At 34.5% G+C, this 20,741-nt stretch overlaps 1 protein-coding gene across 1 annotated transcript; it reads left to right on the forward strand.

The window, feature by feature from the left end:
• The first annotated feature begins 1,401 nt into the window (after nucleotides 1-1,401).
• LOC121384757 (homeobox protein Nkx-3.2-like) lies at nucleotides 1,402-14,989 on the forward strand. The gene is made up of 2 exons (XM_041515301.1): nucleotides 1,402-2,038; nucleotides 14,434-14,989. Exons 1-2 carry the CDS (start codon nucleotides 1,555-1,557, stop codon nucleotides 14,823-14,825), a joined length of 876 nt encoding a protein of 291 aa, XP_041371235.1. The 5' UTR covers nucleotides 1,402-1,554; the 3' UTR covers nucleotides 14,826-14,989.
• The last annotated feature ends 5,752 nt before the right edge of the window (nucleotides 14,990-20,741 follow it).

Here is a 20,741-nt window from a genome sequence, read left to right on the forward strand (position 1 = left end):
AGACATATCAAAGTTAATCATGCATATTTCCATATAGCTATAAACTATTTCATCAAATATTAACTAAGCAAAGGGTTTATAATCAAAATACGCGGTTGTTTTGCTAAAGATCGGTACTATTTTGATTTTATTTATTGTACAGAAATAGGGGGTGAGGCGTAGCCCGGTGGTAAAGTGCTCGCTTGATGCGCGGTCGGTTTAGGATCGATCCCCGTCAGAGGGCCCATTGCACTATTTCTCGCTCCAGCCAGTGCACCACAACTGGTACATCAAAGGCCGTGGTATGTGCTATCCTGTCTATGGGATAGTGCATATAAAATAACCCTTGCTGCTAATCGAAATGAGTAGTCCATGAAGTGGCGACATCGGGTTTCCTCCCTCAATATCTGTGTGATCCTTAACCATATATCCGACGCTATATAACCGTAAATAAAATGTGTTTAGTGCGTCGTTAAATAAAACATTTCATTCATTGTACAGAAATATATCCTTAAAACAATTTTGTTGTTCCAGGATATGTACATGAGTGCACGGTGTATGAAACTGATCAAGTTTGTGAAGTGATTTATGTTTGTCTATTATTTATTTACTAGTATTACGAAATAGTGGCTGTCTGTAAATATGTAAATATATTTTTCACACAATTTTGATAATAATTATACTGGTAATTTATTCAATTTGAAAACACCACAAGATGTTATAGATGCGTTATATCTAAGTGTGATTTAAATTGATTTCTTGCGTTTAAATTTAACTATTGTTACTTGCAATTTTTATTTTTTACAACTATTTATTTTAAAGTATGCAAAAATACTAATTTCAAGTTCTGATGCCAAATAATGAAACAGTTTTATTTTCTCTCTCTCTCTCTCTCCTTTTGTTTCTTTTTTTCTTTCTTTCTTTCTTTTTTTTCACAAACGAAGTTTGAAGACTTATTTCAGTGCGGTAGAAAGGCGTTAAAAAATACATGTTTTTATTCACTCAAACTTTTACAAGTATATTTACGAAATAACTTTTGCTTTAACACTTTCATAAAACGAGTCATGTTTCGTTCCAAATGATATCGCTAGTGTTTTACAAAACAATTAACAGAACGAAAAAACTTCAGCACCAAAACGAAACTCGTAAAATGCGTGTGGCACTGGTTATCCACAGCCGTGTTTCCAAATGCTTTTGCCATATGGCACTACCAGTGCGCTTTCACGTCGGCTGTCAATCATCCTGGTCGTAGAATGGAAACGAGGCCCAGGCACGAGCCTCCTAAGCCTCGCACTCCCAGTTCACGCCCGAAGTTCACGCCCACTCTGTTGCAAATCAGGCAGACTAACGAAGGATCAATAAACAACATTAAATTGGCAAAGGATTTCTAAATGGTTGGATTAGAAAGTAGAAACCCACGAGTTCTCGAGATACTTAAATCCTACACGAAACGAGATCGCGTTCTTAGCACATCTGGAAGTTAAACAGAACACAAATATTGCTGTTTTGTTTTCGGGTGTACATAGTATTAGTTCTAATTCGTTGTCGATTTGAACGAACGGTGCAGACGACACCATGAGTTGTAAACAACCGTCACGTCTAATATCGTTTTCAATAGACAATATTCTCACGGGTCGAGTAGACAAGAAAACTAAATACGACCAGAGCATCAGCACCGATAACGAGCACAATAAAAACACCGAAACGTGTGTCCAGTCTTGTCAGGCAGAACTAGAAAGTGGTTTTCGGAAGACCCAAATTAAACAAGAACCGCCAGAAAGTCAAAATGTCCAGCAAGTTGGCGAAAGTTCCAAAATGGAAACTGAAAGTGACGATGGACATTTAGCGAGTGATTGTGAGGAAAACTGTTCGTGTGCACAGGAAAGCTCGAGTCGGATGAATTGTTCAAGACATTTGCAAAGTGAAATTTCCACCATTTCTTCTTTGCCTCCGTCCGAAACGGAAGATTTCGATGATCATTCGTTTACAGTCGGAGACATTCGGAATGACGCCGAGATGTCACGAAACACAAATCTCAATCATTCCGACTCTAACTCAGGTACGTCAGATCCACAGTACACATATAGCGAAATTATCTCTATAATTAATTAATTAATACGAGAAATAAAGAAAGAATGAATGAATGAATGAATGAATGAATGAATGTTTAACGACACCTCAGCACGAAAAATACATCAGCTACTGGGTGTCAGACTACAGAAAATGCAAAAAAACCTGACGGAAAATAAAATAAAATAAAATAAAATAAAATAAATAAAATAAATAAATAAATAAATAAATAATGCATTTCTAAAATGTATTAAAATGCGGACTTCATCTTTAAAACAATGAAAACCACCTCTGAAAGGTTATTGTATTTTTAAGACCCACTAACTTCTGACCATTAACCTCTGTTTCGAAACAGACAACACAGAAATGTGTTCTCGGCTAAATCTGCTGGAACCTCACTTGGATATCAGCACAAAATTAAATTAAAATGAAGAAAAAGGCAAACTATGTTCATTAGTTTTATTTTCTGCAGTTGAAACTATTTCAGCATGTTTTTGATTAATAATGCCTTTTCAACAAGACATTAAAAAGGCTCTATTAGTCGAAAACATAATAAAACCAATTTTATGTCGAGCATATTTGTGTTTCTATACCTAATGTGGTTTTAGTCATTCTAGCGTCTGTTGCAATTTAAAGCTCATTTCGCTTTCTGATATATATGTTTTCATATTATTAAAACGTGAATTCCAGTTTGGACTATTTAAAAACATTTAGGCAACCAAAACATTTTGTATATACAGACATTGACATTCTAAACAAAAAACAATGTATTTAATTTTATTTTAAAAGCTCTATTAGTTGAAAACCTGTTGCAATGGCAGCAAATTCAGAACAGTGTCTGTGAGGTATTACATTTAGATGTTAAAACAAAACGTTTTATGCAGTACTATACATGTTATTTTCGTTTGCCGACTGTGAGACGCATAAATAAGAATTAACTTTATTATATAACATTTAGTGAAATATCTTAAAATATCAGTGAAATAAAAGTGTTATCAGTCACTCAGTGATAACACATCTTTCACTGTTTCACTCTAAAATGTGTTATCGTCACTGTAGAAAGTGTTATCTTCACTGAAAGAAAGCCGGAACTATTTTGCTGCTGGCATTTTAAAAATAAAGGTAAATTGCCAAAAGTTATATAATAAATAGAAAATTTCATGTTTTTTGTCAAATATGATTTATATCTCATCTCGTGAACATGAGATATAAATCATATTTGACAAAAAACATTAAATATCCTCTGTATATTCAATGTTTTATGATTTCAAAACAATAAATAAAACAACGAATAAATTCATGTTGTGACTTTTTTTATTACCTAATTATAAAAATAAACGTTTACTCTGTACGAATAAATAATAATTCGCCGAATTTTGCAATTTGGATTCATTTATGTTTAGGCCCTTCTGCATAGAATTAAAATATTAAAACACATGTTTCAACACGTAGTCAAACACATTAACAGAAAATTGTGCCTTGTTTTAGTTCTAACTTAGTACCCAAAATGTGGGAGTAAAAAAATGGATCTTTGTTTTTCTTGTTTCATACAAAGAAAGTTAATATTCTGAAGATATGTAGATACACATGAAAACCTAAACAACATAATTATAAATACACAGAACATATATTATGATGACATAAAACGAAGATACAAAAAAACAACATATAAATACAAAGAACATATACTATGATGATATAAAACAAAGATTAAAAACCCCATCAACAACATATAAATACAAAGAACATATTATTACGATGATATAAAACAAAGATTAAAAACCCCATCAACATCATATAAATACAAAGAAAAAATATTATGATGATATAAAACAAAGATTAAAAACCCCATCAACATCATATAAATACAAAGAAAAAATATTAAGATGATATGAAACAAAGATTAAAACCCCATCAACATCATATAAATACAAATAACATATTATTACGATGATATAAAACAAAGATTAAAAACCCCATCAACATCATATAAATACAAAGAAAAAATATTATGATGATATAAAACAAAGATCATCATAAAGTAGAAAGAACATTACCAATCCCATGAATGTTTGTTTCTTCTTTCTTTGAATGTTTTAGCATGAAGCGAAAACACGTTTCAAGAGACTACGTTTTAGGTTTATGAAGAGAGATGACATGTTTATTATTTTTCTTTGTTTGTTTTGTTTGTTTGACGGAATCCTCATTTATGAAAAAATAAAGAGACGAATTTACGAAGCAATTTACGAAGCCTGTTTTTTCTTAACCCCATGTGTTTAAGCATTGTAAATAGATGTAGTTAGAACGCGTCAAAGTGAAAAACAGGCTTTGTAAATACGGCCCTAGGTTTCTGATTACTAAGTTTTATTAAAATGAGTTTTCACAGTTAGAAGTGCCATATTGCGCTATCGTTGCACTTATTTGTGATAAATAACTACAAGCTAATCGATCCCACATGTAATCTTTGCATAAATAAATTGGATTTGAATTTGTCGCGTTCAGTACGATTCCTATCCAGTTGCGTTGTAACAAATCGGCGAATATACATTTCATTCACTCATTTCAGTTTATTTTCGTGCTTATATCCAATTAAGGTTTAAGCACGCTGTCCTGGGCACACACACCTCAGCTATCTGTGCTGTTTGTCCAGGACAGTGGGTTAATTGTTAGTTGGTTAGTGAGAGAGAAGAGGGTGTAGTGGTCTTACACCTACCCACTGAGTCGTTACAACTCGCTCTGGGTGAGAGCCGGTACCGGGCTGCGAACCAGGGCCGGATTTAGACCTTGGGGGGGGGGGGGGGGAGCCGGCCAGGGGCCCGGGGCCAGGGGCACTTCAGATTTGGGGGCCCTCAACATAGAAATTAAATTTCATGAGAAATAAAAAAATTAACTGATTTTATAATTATTACATTTTTTTAATAAAGGAAGTCCTTAGTCTGGGGGCCCCTCTGGCAGGGGGGGCCCAGAGCAATTGCCTCCTTTGCCCCCTTATAAATCCGGCACTGCTGCGAACCCTGTACCTACCAGCCTTATGATCGATGGCTTAACTACGACACCACCGAGACCGGCGAATCTACACAATCTGTCAAATGGACTATTTGTAGCTCGATCGCGCCGCTAGAGACAGATGAGTTGCACAAAAACAGTAAACTTGTCCGCAACATCCGCCTGGCATAACGTTACGGAGTGTTCGTCTCATCTGAACTCGTCCAATTCCATCGGTTATCCTCTGAAGATTCTCCAGTTAAAATAAATATCTGCTAGTAAATTAAACTATTTGGTTGTAAAATCAACTGTAGTTGAAGATAATTATAATGTTTACATTTCAAAATAATAGTTAATAATTTTGGCGAGAAACCGCCATTAGGCATCTTTGAGATAGCACCTTTAGGCATAGGCGTACGGGCTCCAATTTTAGAAGGAGGGCAGGCTGATTTTTGCCCGAATTAAACAAAAATGCCCGAATCTGGATAACAACATTTATTCATATTAGCAGTTCTGCCAAATGGCTATAATTTATAGGGTTGCAAACAAATCACAAATACATGATGAAAAGGTTTCAGGCAAGCTCATTTTGCCAGAATATTTCTATCTTTTTTGCCCGAATTTGAGGATTTGCTCCATCCCTGTCACTGCCCCCCCCCCCCCCTCCCGTTACTCCCCCTCTCCGTCTCGTACGCTTATGCCTTTAAGAACAGACCCATTTTTAAACGCCATGTTTTAGTAGGATGCATGTTTGTTCGTCTGGGGGCGGACGAGTCTCTCTCTCTCTCAGGGGTCGGGACGTAGCCCAGTGGTAAAGCGCTCGCTTGATGTGCGGTCGGTTTAGGATCGATCCCTGTCGGTGGCCACATTGGGCTATTTCTCGTTCCAGCCATTGCACCACGACTGGTGTAACAAAGGCCGTGGTATGTACTATCCTGTCTGTGGGATGATGCATATAAAAGATCCCTTGCTGCTAATCGAAAAGAGTAGCCCATGAAGTGGCGACAGCGGGTTTCCTCTATATATCTGTGTGGTCCTTAACCATATGTCTGACGCCATATAACCATAAATAAAATGTGTTGAGTGCGTCGATAAATAAATCATTTCCTCTCTCTCTCTCTCTCTCTCTCTCTCTCTCTCTCTCTCTCTCTCTCTCTCTCTCTATATATATATATATATATATATATATATATATATATATATATATATATATATATATATATATATATATATATATATATATATATATATTACATTATATTATATGTATCGTGGTGGGGTTTTTTTGGGGGGGTTGTTGGTGGGGAGTGGGGGGGGTCTTTTTTTCTCTCTTTTGTTTTATCTTTTCTTTCTTTTTTTTTCTTTCTTTTTTTAAATGATTCTATTTTTTATTCCTACAGATAACAACTTTTTGATTTTATTTAAATTTAGTTCAGTTTCAGTTAAATTCAATTCTTTCATTCATTAATACATTCGTTCATTCATTTGTTCAGTCGTTCATTCGTTCATTCATTTATTTATTAATTCCTTTTGTTTTGGGGTCTTGGGGATCACAGAAAATTCGTAGTTTTAATCTTTGTCCGGTGGATCTGCTGAAATGTTTATTCATGGGTGGTTTGGTTTTAGTAGAATAAGATTGAATATGTTTTGCACCTTTCCATCCCGGAATAACCATCCTTGTTTACTACACACAAAAAAGCACACACATACACACACACCCGAGAGAGAAAAAAACCCGACCCCCCCCCCCCCCCCCCCCCCCAAACCAACAAACCAATCAACAAAAAAACACCAAAATACCAACAAACAACAACAAACAAACAACCACATACACATACACACACACACACACACACACACACACACACACACACACACACACACACACACACACAAAGGAAGAAGAAAATAAACGAGAAAAACCCCACATAATACTAAACATATTTCGATAATTAAAAGCGGAAATATTTCTGTAGTTTAATATCACAGCTGACATAATGGGTATATTAAACCTGAGTTAGTGGCGGTCATTTATAACTATTTAAATATAAATACTAGTATATAAAGTGATTTAATAACAACTTTCACATCACAGCTCACAGAATGAGAATATTAACTTTGATTTACTGTCGGTCATTTCTAAATGTTTAAATATAAATATATAAAGTGGTTTGATAACAATTTTCATATCAGAACATACAACATTAGTATATTAACTTGGAGTTAGTGTCAGTAAATGATAAATATTTAAACATAAAAATATATTATATATTGGAGTTAGTGTCGGTAATTTATAAATATTTAAACACAAATATATAAAGTGGTTTCATAATAACTTTCATATTAGAGTTCACAGAATGGGTATATTAAATTGAAGTTAGTGTCGGTAATTTATAGATAATTAAATATCAATATATAAAGTGGTTTAATAAAAACGTTTATATCAGAGTTCACAGAATTACTATATTAAGTTAGTGTCAGTAATTTATATATATATATATATATATATATATATATATATATATATATATATATATATATATATATATATATATATATAAAGTCGTTTGATAACAACTTTAATATCAGAGTTTACTGAATGGGTATATTAATTTGGAGTTAGTGTTAGTAACTTAAAAATATTTAAATATAAATATATAAAGTGGTTTGATAACAAATTTTATATCAGAGTTTATAGAATGGGTATATTAAATTGACGTTAGTGTCGGTAATTCATAAACATTTAAATCTATAGAGGCTATTTCATGGGGTTTTCTAATACGATTTTTTTTATCGACGAGTGATTTATGAAAACCATATTTAATATAAAATATGGTTTTCACACATCATGAGTTGATATATATATATATCTTTCCTAACGTTGGACAATATATTTTTGTTAGTATCTTTTTTTATCCTATCAGTAGCGTAGGAAGGTGCCAAAAGGTGGGGGGGGGGGGGCACACTTTTATATTTACACACTTTTACACTATTATAAAGCAAATATAAATCAAAAATCTGAAAAGTGGGGAGCACATGCCTCCCTTGCACCCCTACCCCACCCCGCTTCCTACGCCAGTGCATCATATATATATACATATATATATATATATATATATATATATATATATATATATATATATATATATATATATATATATATATATATATATATATATATATATATATATATCATGCACTGGCCTAATGATGGACAATATATTTTTGTTAATATCTTTCTTTATCCTATCAAAAACACGTAACGCCATGATATACTAGTATTTGTTCCGATAGAACGTTTCCAAAAAATTTACTTGACAATGGACTTTTTAATAGAAATATGAATAAAAAATATCTTTCTTTAATTATAAAATTAATAATTATTTAATAATACTGAAACATACCTGACAAAGCGATCCTCCTCAAAACCCACAAAAACAAAGCATGAATCGAACTAAAGTTAAACTTTAACAGGACATTGTGTCATCATTATTTAGCTTCGTACCCAGTTAACTTTAGATATTTCATCGTAATTGCACTTCATACCTATTTTTTTATAGGTACAATTGTTTACATTACATCTTTTTATTTTTCAAATACGTTGGTAATCATCAAACTTAAAAAGGATGAAGCGACACTGACCTCAATAATTAGATCGTAATAATTTATAAGGGAGATAATTGAATCATGAATATGTTCACCAAAAAATGAATACGATTTCTATATTTTTACTGTTTCTAAAATACAGTGAAAATATTACTTTTCGCCGCATACCACTTTTATGGTTTCTGTAATCTATAAATTTTCATAGCTATGTATATGATAAAAATATATAAAGTGGTTTGATAACAATTTTCAAATTCTACTATAATTTTTTCATAGCTATGTATATGATAAAAATATACAAAGTGGTTTGATAACAATTTACAAATTTCATAGACTGAGTATAGTGGGGGTGGAGAGAAAACAAATAATATCTACAGTTCACCGAAGATGGACAAAGTAACTTAAGACATAAAATGTCTGGATGGTATGGATTAGAGAGACGATCAAGTAGTTTCGGCAGTCATGTGACTGTACATTTTTATAAATTCGCCATAAAGATGCATCTATTTGTTACATTGTCAAAACTGATTACATTCTGGTTTCACGATTCAAACTAATTTACGTGCTCTTCGACGATTCTCTCATACGCCAAAACATATTACTGTATTTTAAAATTTCATACATTTCTAGTTATTTTAAATGTTGATACTTTTTAACATGTATTCTTAGGTCCTTTATTATTATATATAATATGCCTGTATTTTTTTTCCCCATGGAAATGTGATTTTTAGTCTCTCATAACTACATAAGGATTGGCCTCTATACTGTATTTCTCGAGTATTATATATATATATATATATATATATATATATATATGTATCTGTGTGTGTGTGTGTGTGTGTGTGTGTGTGTGTGTGTGTGTGTGTGTGTGTGTGTCTGTGTGTGTGTGTGTGTGTGTCTGTGTCTGTGTGTGTGTGTGTGTGTGTCTGTCTGTGTGTGTGTGTGTGTGTGTGTGTCTGTGTGTGTGTATGTGTGTATGTATGTATATATATTAGGCGAGACTTTAATCAAATATATGTCTGTCTGTCTGTTTGTCTCTGTGAATACAGTTACGATTCCGTTTTGTCATGCGCAACCAAATCTGCAGCCTTGTTAAAAGGTATTAGATTTGTACTAGCGACCGTTGTCGATTGAAACAACAGTTTGCCGATTGTAGTTGCATGTTTATGTCGTCTGCACATGTTTCTTCCGGGAGCTTCACACAACCTGGCAATTATAAATAGCCCGCTGCGTTCAGAGTGAATACTGAGTTATCAGAAAGTTCGTGGATTTTACCAGTTGTTGATACGGCGCTGTTAGATTGTCATTCGTTGGTAGACCGGTCTCCGTGGCGCAGTGATTAAGCCATCGGACTATAGGCTGGTAGGTACAGGGTTCGCAGTCCGGTACCGGCTCCAACCCAGAGCGAGTTCTTAAGGGCTCAGTGGGGTTCAGTGGGTAGGTGTAAGGCCACTACGCCCTCTTTTCTCTCATTGTATTGTATTGTGTGTGTGTGTGTGTGTGTGTGTGTGTTCGTGTGTGCGCGCGCGTGTGCGTGTGCGTGTGCGTGCGTGCGTGTGTGCGTGCGTGTGTGTGTGTGTTTTGTTTGTTTGTAAAAACCTCAATGTAACACCGTTTGGTGTTCTGAGTGAATAAGTTATGTTCTGTTCTCTCACTGACCACTAACCAACTAACGACTAACCAATTAACAAGTAACCCACTGTCATAAACAAGCAAACCAGATTGCTGAGATGTGTGCCCAGGACAGCGTGCTTGAACTTTAATTGGATATAAGTACGAAAATAAGTTGAAATGAAATTAAATTCGTTGGTAGCAGTTCTGTAGGTCCCACTGGGATACCCGCTGTTTAAAATAACACATTAATTGAAATAGAAATAACCAAGTTTAACAAGTTACTCAAAGAGTATAAAACGAACACTTCTGACGAAAATGTTCTATATTAGAAGTATTGATTTTCGCAAAATTCCAGTTGTGGAATATTTCATACTAGTCAAACAAATACATGCATTCATGCATACATACACACACAAAAAAGAAGAAAAAAGGTTTTTTTGTTTAACGACACCACTAGAGCACATTAATTAATCAATCATCGGCTATTGGATGTCAAACATTTGGTAATTATTACTCGTAGTCATCAGAGGAAACCCGCTACATCTTCTTTCCTAATGCAGCAAGGGATCTTTTATATGCACTTTCGCACAGACAGGATAGCACATACCACGGTCTTTGATATACTAGTCGTGGTGCATTGGCTGGAACGAAAAATAGCCCAATGGGCCCACCGACAGGGATCGATCCCACACCGACCGCATACATACACATTTGCACGCGCGCACATATAGAGTAAAGTGATCGTGAGTCGGACACCCGTTTAGTTCACAGCTAATGTCCATTTATTATCATTGATGTATTACACGATTACTATACATTAGCTGGTATTCTTTGAACTTTCATTTTGCATATTTTTGTTTTAAATAAGCCCTATAGTGCAAAATACAACATTTTCAAAATTCGATCATGACTTGGACGCATTCGCTTTTAAGTTGGACAATATTTAGGATATACACATGCACCTATATTTACCGATCTTGCTCACATTTAGTGAATGAATGAATGAATGTTTAACGACACCCCAGCACGAAAAATACATCGGCTATTGGGTGTCAAACTATGGTAATGCAAACAAATGATGATCAACATCAATATAAAACGATTTAAATAAAAACACAGTGTAAAGAACTGTGCAAACATACAAATATCACAGATAGATACTGTCTGTTACTCAAAATTTCAATTTGTGATGTATTGGCCATTCTCATAGAGAATGTTTACACCCCTGCACCACGGTGAGGTCACAGCACGCGCAGGGGCTGCTCACATTTAGAGTAAAAATACCCACTTTATTAATCAAAACTGGATTAATTTTGTTACAGACATCATCTGCATAACGGTTGTAGACAACGAGACAGCATTTCACTGTTTTGGTGGAATGTCTTGATACTGAGGCGGACATAACATTATAATCAAAGCATACATTTGAACTGCCCGACTTAAGATGAATAACGTGGCTTAGGTTTTAGTGAAGAGTAAAGGATCTATATGTATACAAATAATAAAATAAATGTCATTTTCATCCATCATATTTATTTAGTGTTGTTACATGTGATTGAAACTAATTTCCTGATTAATATCTGAGAAAGAGAAACAAATGTATTCGTTCCAGCAAGTGAACCACGACTGGTATATCAAATTCCGTGGTATGTGCTATCCTGTATGTAGGATGGTGCATATAAAAATCAATTGCTACTAATGGGAAAATGTAGAGGGTTTCCCCTCTAAGACTATATGTCAAAATTACCACATATTTGACATACAATAGCCAATGATTAATAAATCAGTGTGCTTAGTGGTGCTGTTACCTGTGGTATAAAACGTTGGGTGCATTTCGAACTTTGACCCACGGATTGGGGTTTTTCTCGTTCCAACCAGTCAAAGGCCGTGGTATGTGATTTTATTTCTGTTAGAAAGTGCGTATAAAAGATCACTTGCTGCATTAGGAAAAATATAGCGGGTTTCCTCTGATGACTTACGTATCAGAATTACCAAATGTTTAACATCCAATAGCCGACTATTAATTAAGTAATGCGCGCTAGTGGTGTCGTTACACAAAACTTTGACCCAATGATATACTATTTGGGGTACTTATATTCACAGGAGTGGAGATATGAATATCATTTTACTATTTCTATGTTTAAAAGACCCAACTTTACTATGCTTTTACTATAGAATGATGAGAACAAACATGTTTCTATATAAAATAAAATATGTAAAATCTAATTTATATTTTATAATTTGAATACAATTTCTGCACATGGTGTTTTTTTGTTTGTTTGCATTTTTGTTTTGTTGTTTGTTTTTGTTCTTTCATGTTGGTGTGAGGGGTGTTGAGGTTGTTGTTGTTTTGGTTTTGATTTGATTTTGGGGTTGGGGTTGGGTTTTGGGGGTTGGTTGTTTGTTTTGGGGGTTTTTGGGGGGGGGGGTGTTTGGGTTTTTTCTTTGGGGGGTATTTTTTGTTTTTGGGGCTTTGGTTTTATTTTGTAACCAAATTAGTGTTAATAATATCGAAAAGAATTACAGTATGTTTTATATTTCACTTATATTTTAAAAAATTAGTTTTGCATACATTATTCATTTTGCAAGATAGTGTTTTTGCGTGCTGATCATGGTGTTGAATATTATTTCTTTTTGTGTAGTTTTATTTCATAGGAGCATAACGTTGTATTGTAATTTATTTAATGCTTCTTAATTTTGGGGGGTATTGTGCTCGAAAACAATGCAATTTTATAAGTATTGGAGTTGTTTGATTTGTTCATATTTTAATTCGATAAACTTCATTTTCAAATTATTTTTCATATATATAATTTGGCATTCAAGTTAGGGTAGTCTGAGCGCTCATGTAATAAATATGTACATTCTTGAGTTGAATAGAGTACCGTTACTGATGAAATTAAAATTGTTATAATTTTTAATGGGTCTTTCTCTATGTTGCTTTAAAAATAAAGTATAATACATTATAGTATTAAATGTCAATTATTAACGTCCAATTTATACTGACAGACGTTATAGTTACACAATTTCTGCTATTATAATACATGAAGTTATTTTTTTCTTACACACACGCTTTTATCTTATAAAGTAATGATACAATGAAAATAATTTTTACAATTCGTGAGTACAAAGGAACTAAAAAATGGTTTTCCATAGGAACTCTTAATATGGACACACATTTTCAGTGGCGTTCTGTTTGCTATGTTATTGAAAATTTAAGAAAACTGTTTTTGATTAAACATATTTTATTGCTTTTTAAAAAGAACAAATGGATTAGGCACAAGTTATACAAATTACAAGGCCTTCTCTGTAATACATACGTATCACGATAGTAATATATATATATATATATATATATATATATATATATATATATATATATATATATATATATACATGTATATATATACAATTTAAATATGTACAGAAATAAATATTACTGAGAGAGAGAGAGAGAGAGAGAGAGAGAGAGAGAGAGAGAGAGAGAGAGAGAGAGAGAGAGAGAGAGAGAGAGAGAGAGAGAGATGGGGAGGGGGCAGAAAAAAGACGCAATAAAGTTCTTTATGTGTTCGATAATTAGAACAATTCGATAATGATTAGAAAGAAAGTAAAAAAGAAAAAACATCTATTTACTAATTAAGTCAAACGTTTGTTTCATTTATATAGTTATGTACATGAAAAACATATTACTTTATTGTTGTCTTTATTTAGAGCAGTTTTATCTTTTAAAACCAGTTGTAAATTTATTGGCTGAAATCTTTGCAATGAATTCCAGAAAATGCTTTTTTTCCTTTCATATAAAATGCATTCACAGAAAAAAATTAATTGTTTTCGAAATGATATCCACAACGAGGAATCGGTGTTAGGGCCAACTTGATATAAGTCTCAGTGGCGGATCCAGAAAATCCATTTAGGGGGTCCCAATGACATGAGGCGGAATGCCAAAGGAACTTTGGGGAGGTTCGGAGAGGGATCGTAAAAAATGAAAATTAATATGTAATAAAATTATAACTGTCGCAAAATTTAGGGGGACGGTCCCCTGTGCCCCCCTCCTAGATCCTCCTCTGTATCTGCATTTAAATCGCTACACAGAAGAAGAAACTTTACTTAATATCGGATATATTATATGTTACTTTACAATCCGCAGTGTATTAATATATATATATATATATAATTTTTCAGAACCAGTAGAGTTAGAAGAGGACGAAACATCAAGTCCAAGCAGACCGAGAAAAAAACGTTCGCGATCTTCATTTTCTCATGGACAGGTTTACGAACTGGAAAGACGCTTCCGTCATCAGCGCTACCTATCGGGCCCGGAGAGAGCCGACTTGGCGGCAGCTTTGAAGCTTACGGAAACACAAGTGAAGATATGGTTTCAGAACCGGAGATACAAAACCAAGAGGAGACAACTGCAACATGAGCAAGCTATGGCGGAAAACGTCAAACAAGCGGCCGTGACATTACTGGTGAAAGACGGCAAACGAATGTTCGGTTCGCAGGACTACGGTCGGCCGCTGTTTTATCCTTCGATTCCTTTCCCTGGTTTCAACTGGTTCTACTGTGTGCACTAGACTGGTGTGGCTGGAGAATAAAATGACTAACAGTTAAAACGGTGAAGGACAGTAATACTCAATTTAGTTGATACTTCGTAATCACGTTTACCAGGCCACGTGTTCCTGTATCCAACTTCAACATGACAGGCACGGCGAAGCAGGGGGCTTGGGGGCAAGAGTCCCCCCCCCCCCCCCCCCCTCTAATAATTCTGAATAAAAAATATTGGTAGACAGAGATGAATTTTACTTGTAAAATGCAGGAAATTGCATTTCAGGACATCTATTTTTCAAACTTTTACGGGGGAGCACACCCCCGAACCCCCTAGAAACTTTGCTTTGCGTCCTCGATCTCAGTACCCTCCACACCCCCCCCCCCCAATGTGTACTTGCTTCCGCCGTGAATGCGTTAGAGTTTAGAAACACACAAAACATGTATCTAACAGTGCTTAGAAACAAATCTCTTATAATATAACCCCTTAAATAAATATGGCGAGCTGTTGTCAAAGTGGTTAATGCAACATGTGTTGTATTAGCAGCCACAGTCGTGCTTCTGCTATTGTTAATAACGCTTTGTAGACATAGCAAATTGTCTTCTAAAAACAGGTGGAGTATATAATATGTTACATTCTATTTATTTTATTTTATTTTATAAATCAACTATGCTTTCAATAATCCTAAACTAAATCGTCGTTTAATGTTGTAATGCATATTTATTTAAATACACCCAGGCACATTGATTAATCAGCAGTAACTGAGTATCTAGCATGGCACTTGACCTAGAGAATGGAGAAAGAAACCATGGATGTTAATTCAGGGCCGGATTCAGACCTTGGGGGAGGGGGGGGGGCGGGGCACTTCAGTTTCGGGGGCCCCTCAACATAGAAATTAAATTAAATGACAAATAAAAAAAATGAACTAATTTTATAATTATTACATGTTTTAATAAAGGAAGTCCTTAGTCTGGGGGGCCCCTCTAGCGGGAGGGGGGGGGGGGCGGAGGCAATTGCCCCCTTTGTCCCCTTATAAATCCGGCACTGTGTAAATTATGTTATGTATAATTGAAAAAACCTACAAAACGGAACACAAGTGTGTGTTTAAAAAATAGCAGGTTACTTTTATGACTACTTTCACAGCAAACAATTTTACTAACCCTTCAGGTCTTGTTACATATCTTTCATTTACATGTATATCCATATCTTGTTTTTTATTATACCAGTTATAAAGGGAATTATAAATGTTATGACTGCCCAGAACAGATCGTCAGTGTCCATGTGTTGGTATTTGGACACCAGATGCTACGGCATGGCTTTTATTACAATTGATTATCATCATATTTGATATACCAGTGGCAGAGTTAGGTGGTCTATCAAACAATCGTGCCAGTAGGATCACTATCACTTTCCTTATACGTTGTCCTTTGCATGTAAGAAGACTACCATTATCCCAATATAATCTTCATTCTTTGGACATTATGAAGACATTACAAAGACGTTATGGCATTTAAACTGTGGTCTAAAAGTATTCATTTTTTTCAAATGTTATAAATATGTTTTCTCTGCCATACTCAGTGTAAAATATGAACATGATTATGTAAATAGTCGAATTAACGAACACGTTTGAGACGAAAGCAGTAGTTTCTAATAAATAAACAATACACAACGTTTAGGTAAAAACAAAATCTGTCTCTGGGAAGACCAAAGTTTGTGAATTGATGCGGCAATGCGGCTTTTTTCTTCTTTTTCTCAATTTCTTTTTTAAAGCATGGATTGCACAGAAAAGGTGGGTATATTTGATACCGAAATAAGTGGTATATTTAAATTGAAATCACAAGGCACGTCCTACTTCATGCGCGATGTCATTTTGGCACCAAATATGGTTTTACGTCGTAGCAAAAAAAGCCCGGCAAAAATCGACGTCATACCTTGGGGAAATTAAAAATGTTTTAATGTTGACGCGTTATTTTGTTTGATCGTATGTGACGTGTCCCATCTAACCATGTGTGAGAGTAAAACGTGAAATTGTAGACGACCAAAGGATCGTTTAATACTGCGATTAAAATTAACAGTTTCTTAAAATTTGACACCACATATTTTCAGTATGATTATTTTGGAGTTCACTCATAACATTAAACTTGTATGTTTCCAAATAGTACGGATGATACAAGAAGTGGAATGTAGTAGCGGATTCTTTCTTGTAACGTTTGTTATTCACTAAATATTATGGGCCAAATTTACGAAGTCTGTTTCCCTTAAAGGGACATTCCTGAGTTTGCTGTATTGTAAGATATTTTCGACCACTAAAATATTTCTACGATTAAACTTACATATTAAAATATTTTCTTCTTTAGAATATCAGTGTTTGTATATTCAATGTGTTTCTGGTCGTCTTAATTTTGTAAGAATCCCAAACTGGATTTTGTCCCTCAAATAATTTCGTACGAACGAAAAAACTAATATTTGGAAATAAAATGAAATTTAACAAAGTACAAATATTAGAACGACCAGAAACACGTTTAATATACAGCCACTAATATTTTATGCATAAAATATATTTGATATGTAATTACAATCGTTAAAAAGTCTCTGTTAGTCGATAACATCTTAAAAATTGCAGAAAAATCGGGAATGTCCCTTTAATCGCAGATGTTTAAGCATTGTAAATACATGTAGTTAGTTACACGCATGTAAGACGTAAACAGACTTTGTAAGTCCGGCCCTGTACGTTTAACGTTATGAGTAAACTCAAAAACGATCACACTAAAGGTCTGTGACGACATATTTAGCAGAATGTTTGTGTTTTAGACACAACACCTGGCGACCTTTTTACTGTGTAAAATGTACAATCTGTTACATAGAATGCACTCTGGCCGTATTTTCAAATACGTGTATAAACAGAGTACAGCCAAATACACTCAATTTACTAAACATTTGATTTTTCGGACACTGTATATAGCTTATGAAGTAACAAATAAAATTAAAAGTTTGTTTAAAGGTTATTTTGTTTAACGACACCACTAGAGCAACGTTTGGTCATTTTTACCTGTAGTATTAGAGGAACCCCGCTACATGTTTTTCATTAGCAGCAAGGGATCTTTTATATGCACCATCCCACAAACAGGATAGCATACACCACGGCCTTTGATATACTAGTTGTGGTGCACTAGCTGGAACGAGAGATAGCCCAATGGGCCCATCGACGTAGATCGATTCCAGACTGACCGCGAATCAAGCGAGCGCTTTACCACTGGTTACGTCTCGCCCCCATGTAACAAATAACGTTCTGAAGACCTAATATGGACATTGGGGGAGGGGGGGGGCAAGGTATGTACTCCTAGGCGTACCTCTTTTTGATAAAGTACCCGAATGTGTATAATATATCTACAGTTGTTTGCATTGCACTGTCATAATTATGTTTATTTTGATGTATATAACTATGTACCATGTAAATAGTAAATAAAGTAAATTTATTCCGATCTTTGGAAAATTGTTTTACTATTTTTAAAACTAATAATTATAGCAATAATGCAGAAAGGGATCTTTTATATGCACTTTCCCACAGACAGGAAAACACATATCACGGCCTTTTTCCAGTTGTGGTGCACTGGTTATAACGAGAAAAACCATTGAGCTGAATGGATCCACCGAGGTGGTTCGATCATCTAATTGAAATGCAAGAAGAATTAAAACTTTTTCAGACTAAATCTTCTATTTCAAATTTGGTTTTGCAATATAATTTTAACAGCAGTAACAAAACCTTTTTTTTTCCTGTGTCATTATCTCTTTACTATAAACACAGTAGTTCATGTTGATAATTAACCAATTTTAGAAAGTTAAATTTTTCATTATTTTTATTAAAATTAATTTTATAATCCCTGTCTAAGTCAATATCCAATGTATTGCACCTCATAATACGTTTCCAACCAAAGAAAAAATACGGTATTATTAATGGATGGTGGTTAAAAAAAACTATACGATATATTAATATTCATTTAACGAATTTAAAAATCCTTACCCACTTTAATTTTTTACAAATTATGTTAAATAATATCTATCAACATTTCAGGCAATCGTGGAAATATTTTGTTTATCAATTTGATAATTAAATCACGTTCTTTATGTCTGAGGCTTATTCTGTCAAACTAATTAAACACTAATTTATATTTTAGAACATTTCTCCAGACATGGGTAATGATATTGAAAGATGTGTTATCTTTGGTATATTTAACGACACAATTGTCAACTGCGATCAAGACCATATCTCCGCACAATGCAGAGAAAATGTTGGCATTTGGACAATAGTTGTGGACTCCATGAATCTCACACAGCTCCACTGCCCCTCCCGAGGAGATCCCCACTAGACAACACATCATCTAGACCGTCACAAAGAGGATTGCCACTCATGAGGAGATCCCACTAGACAACACATCATCTAGACCGTCACAAAGAGGACTGCTATTCCCGAGGAGATTCGACTATATAACACCTCCTCTTGACTGCCACAAAGAGAACTGCCATTCCCGAGGAGATCCCGAACTCAGACAAAATTAATGGTTTATGAATCGTTATTCTCGACAAGATTGGTAGTTTTCTGATAGGCCATAATTTCACAGAGTTTTGCATTTCCAGTAGTTTAGATCATAATTGAGTACAATAATATCAAGTAAACTGAATTGCGTTGCGATCCAATTTAAATTCTGTCATGTGTGGTCATAAACATGTTTGCGAACATTTTGGTTACAATCTATGTAATGCTTTTTTTAATTAGAACAGTTTATTTTTATGCCTGAAAGTTGTTTACAATGATCTAATTCTTCAAGAGTACTGTGAAGGGACTTGGTTGATCATCAATAAAGCATAACGTCAGCATAGTAATTTTTACACCAGTCGTAGCTACTGGCGTAGCTAGGATTTTATATTGGGGGATGGCAACTCACTATTAGGGGGAACCACACTATGTACGTATGATTTTATAAAATTAAAATTTAAAAATGTTTGATTGGGGGGCATTGCCTCCATGACCCCCCCCCCCCCCTTTCCCCGCTACGCCAGTGCTCATAGCCATGCCTGTACGACCATCATCTAAGTGTTTTGTATTCAGCAGAAGCCTACACTGAGCGGAGAAGTTGTTTTAACGGGACATTCCTGAGTTTGCTGCAATTTGTATGATGTTATCGACTAACAGAGTCTTTTTAACGATTGTAATTACATATCAAATATATATTCCTGCATAATATAATATTGGCTATATATTAAAAGCGTTTCTGATCGTTCTAATATTTGTACTAGCGTAAATTTTATTTTATTTCCTAAAATATTTTTTAAACAAAATCCAGTTTTGGCTTCTTACAAATATTAAAACGACCAGAAACAAACTGAATATACAGACACTGATATTCTAAACAAGAAAATTATATTTAATATGTCAGTTTAATCGTAGAAATATTTTATTAGTCGGAAACATCTTACAATGCAGCAAACTCAGGAATGTTCCTTTAACTGCGTGTTTGTTAGGTCACCTGCTGTGACGTAAGTCGAATGGCTTGTTACTCCTGTGAAAACCTGCTTTGATACTAAAGCTCTTTTGTCGTACTCGGGAATCTTACACGTATCTAGAATTTTAGAAACTGTTTTGCTGTTGGCAACCCATTCCAGTCGTTATTGTTAAAACTGGGTTTGCCAGTGAGATATTGAAGCCGTACTAATTTGTGGGACTCGTAGAGACACACGCGCAAGTGGAATAGACTGGTTGTCATTCGCGCCGTCTCACTCCACGTGTGTTTACCCAGGTGCTTGTGTTCAAATTAATCTGTTGTAATACAGAAGCCAGGTGTCATGAAATATGACAAAGATCAAAATGCTAAATTCAATCCAGTACTTTCAAGGGGGATGCGAAATATTTCAATAATCTAGGTTAAGCTTGTAGGCATTGAAAATG

This window comes from Gigantopelta aegis, chromosome 10 (assembly GCF_016097555.1).
Source record: "Gigantopelta aegis isolate Gae_Host chromosome 10, Gae_host_genome, whole genome shotgun sequence".
Classification (NCBI taxonomy): domain Eukaryota; kingdom Metazoa; phylum Mollusca; class Gastropoda; order Neomphalida; family Peltospiridae; genus Gigantopelta; species Gigantopelta aegis.

Coding starts and splice junctions, on each gene's coding strand:
- LOC121384757 (XM_041515301.1), top strand. CDS start 1,555: ATGAGTTGTAAACAACCGTCACGTCTAATATCGTTTTCAATAGACAAT. Junction 2,039..14,433: donor TCATTCCGACTCTAACTCAG/GTACGTCAGATC, acceptor ATAATTTTTCAG/AACCAGTAGAGTTAGAAGAG.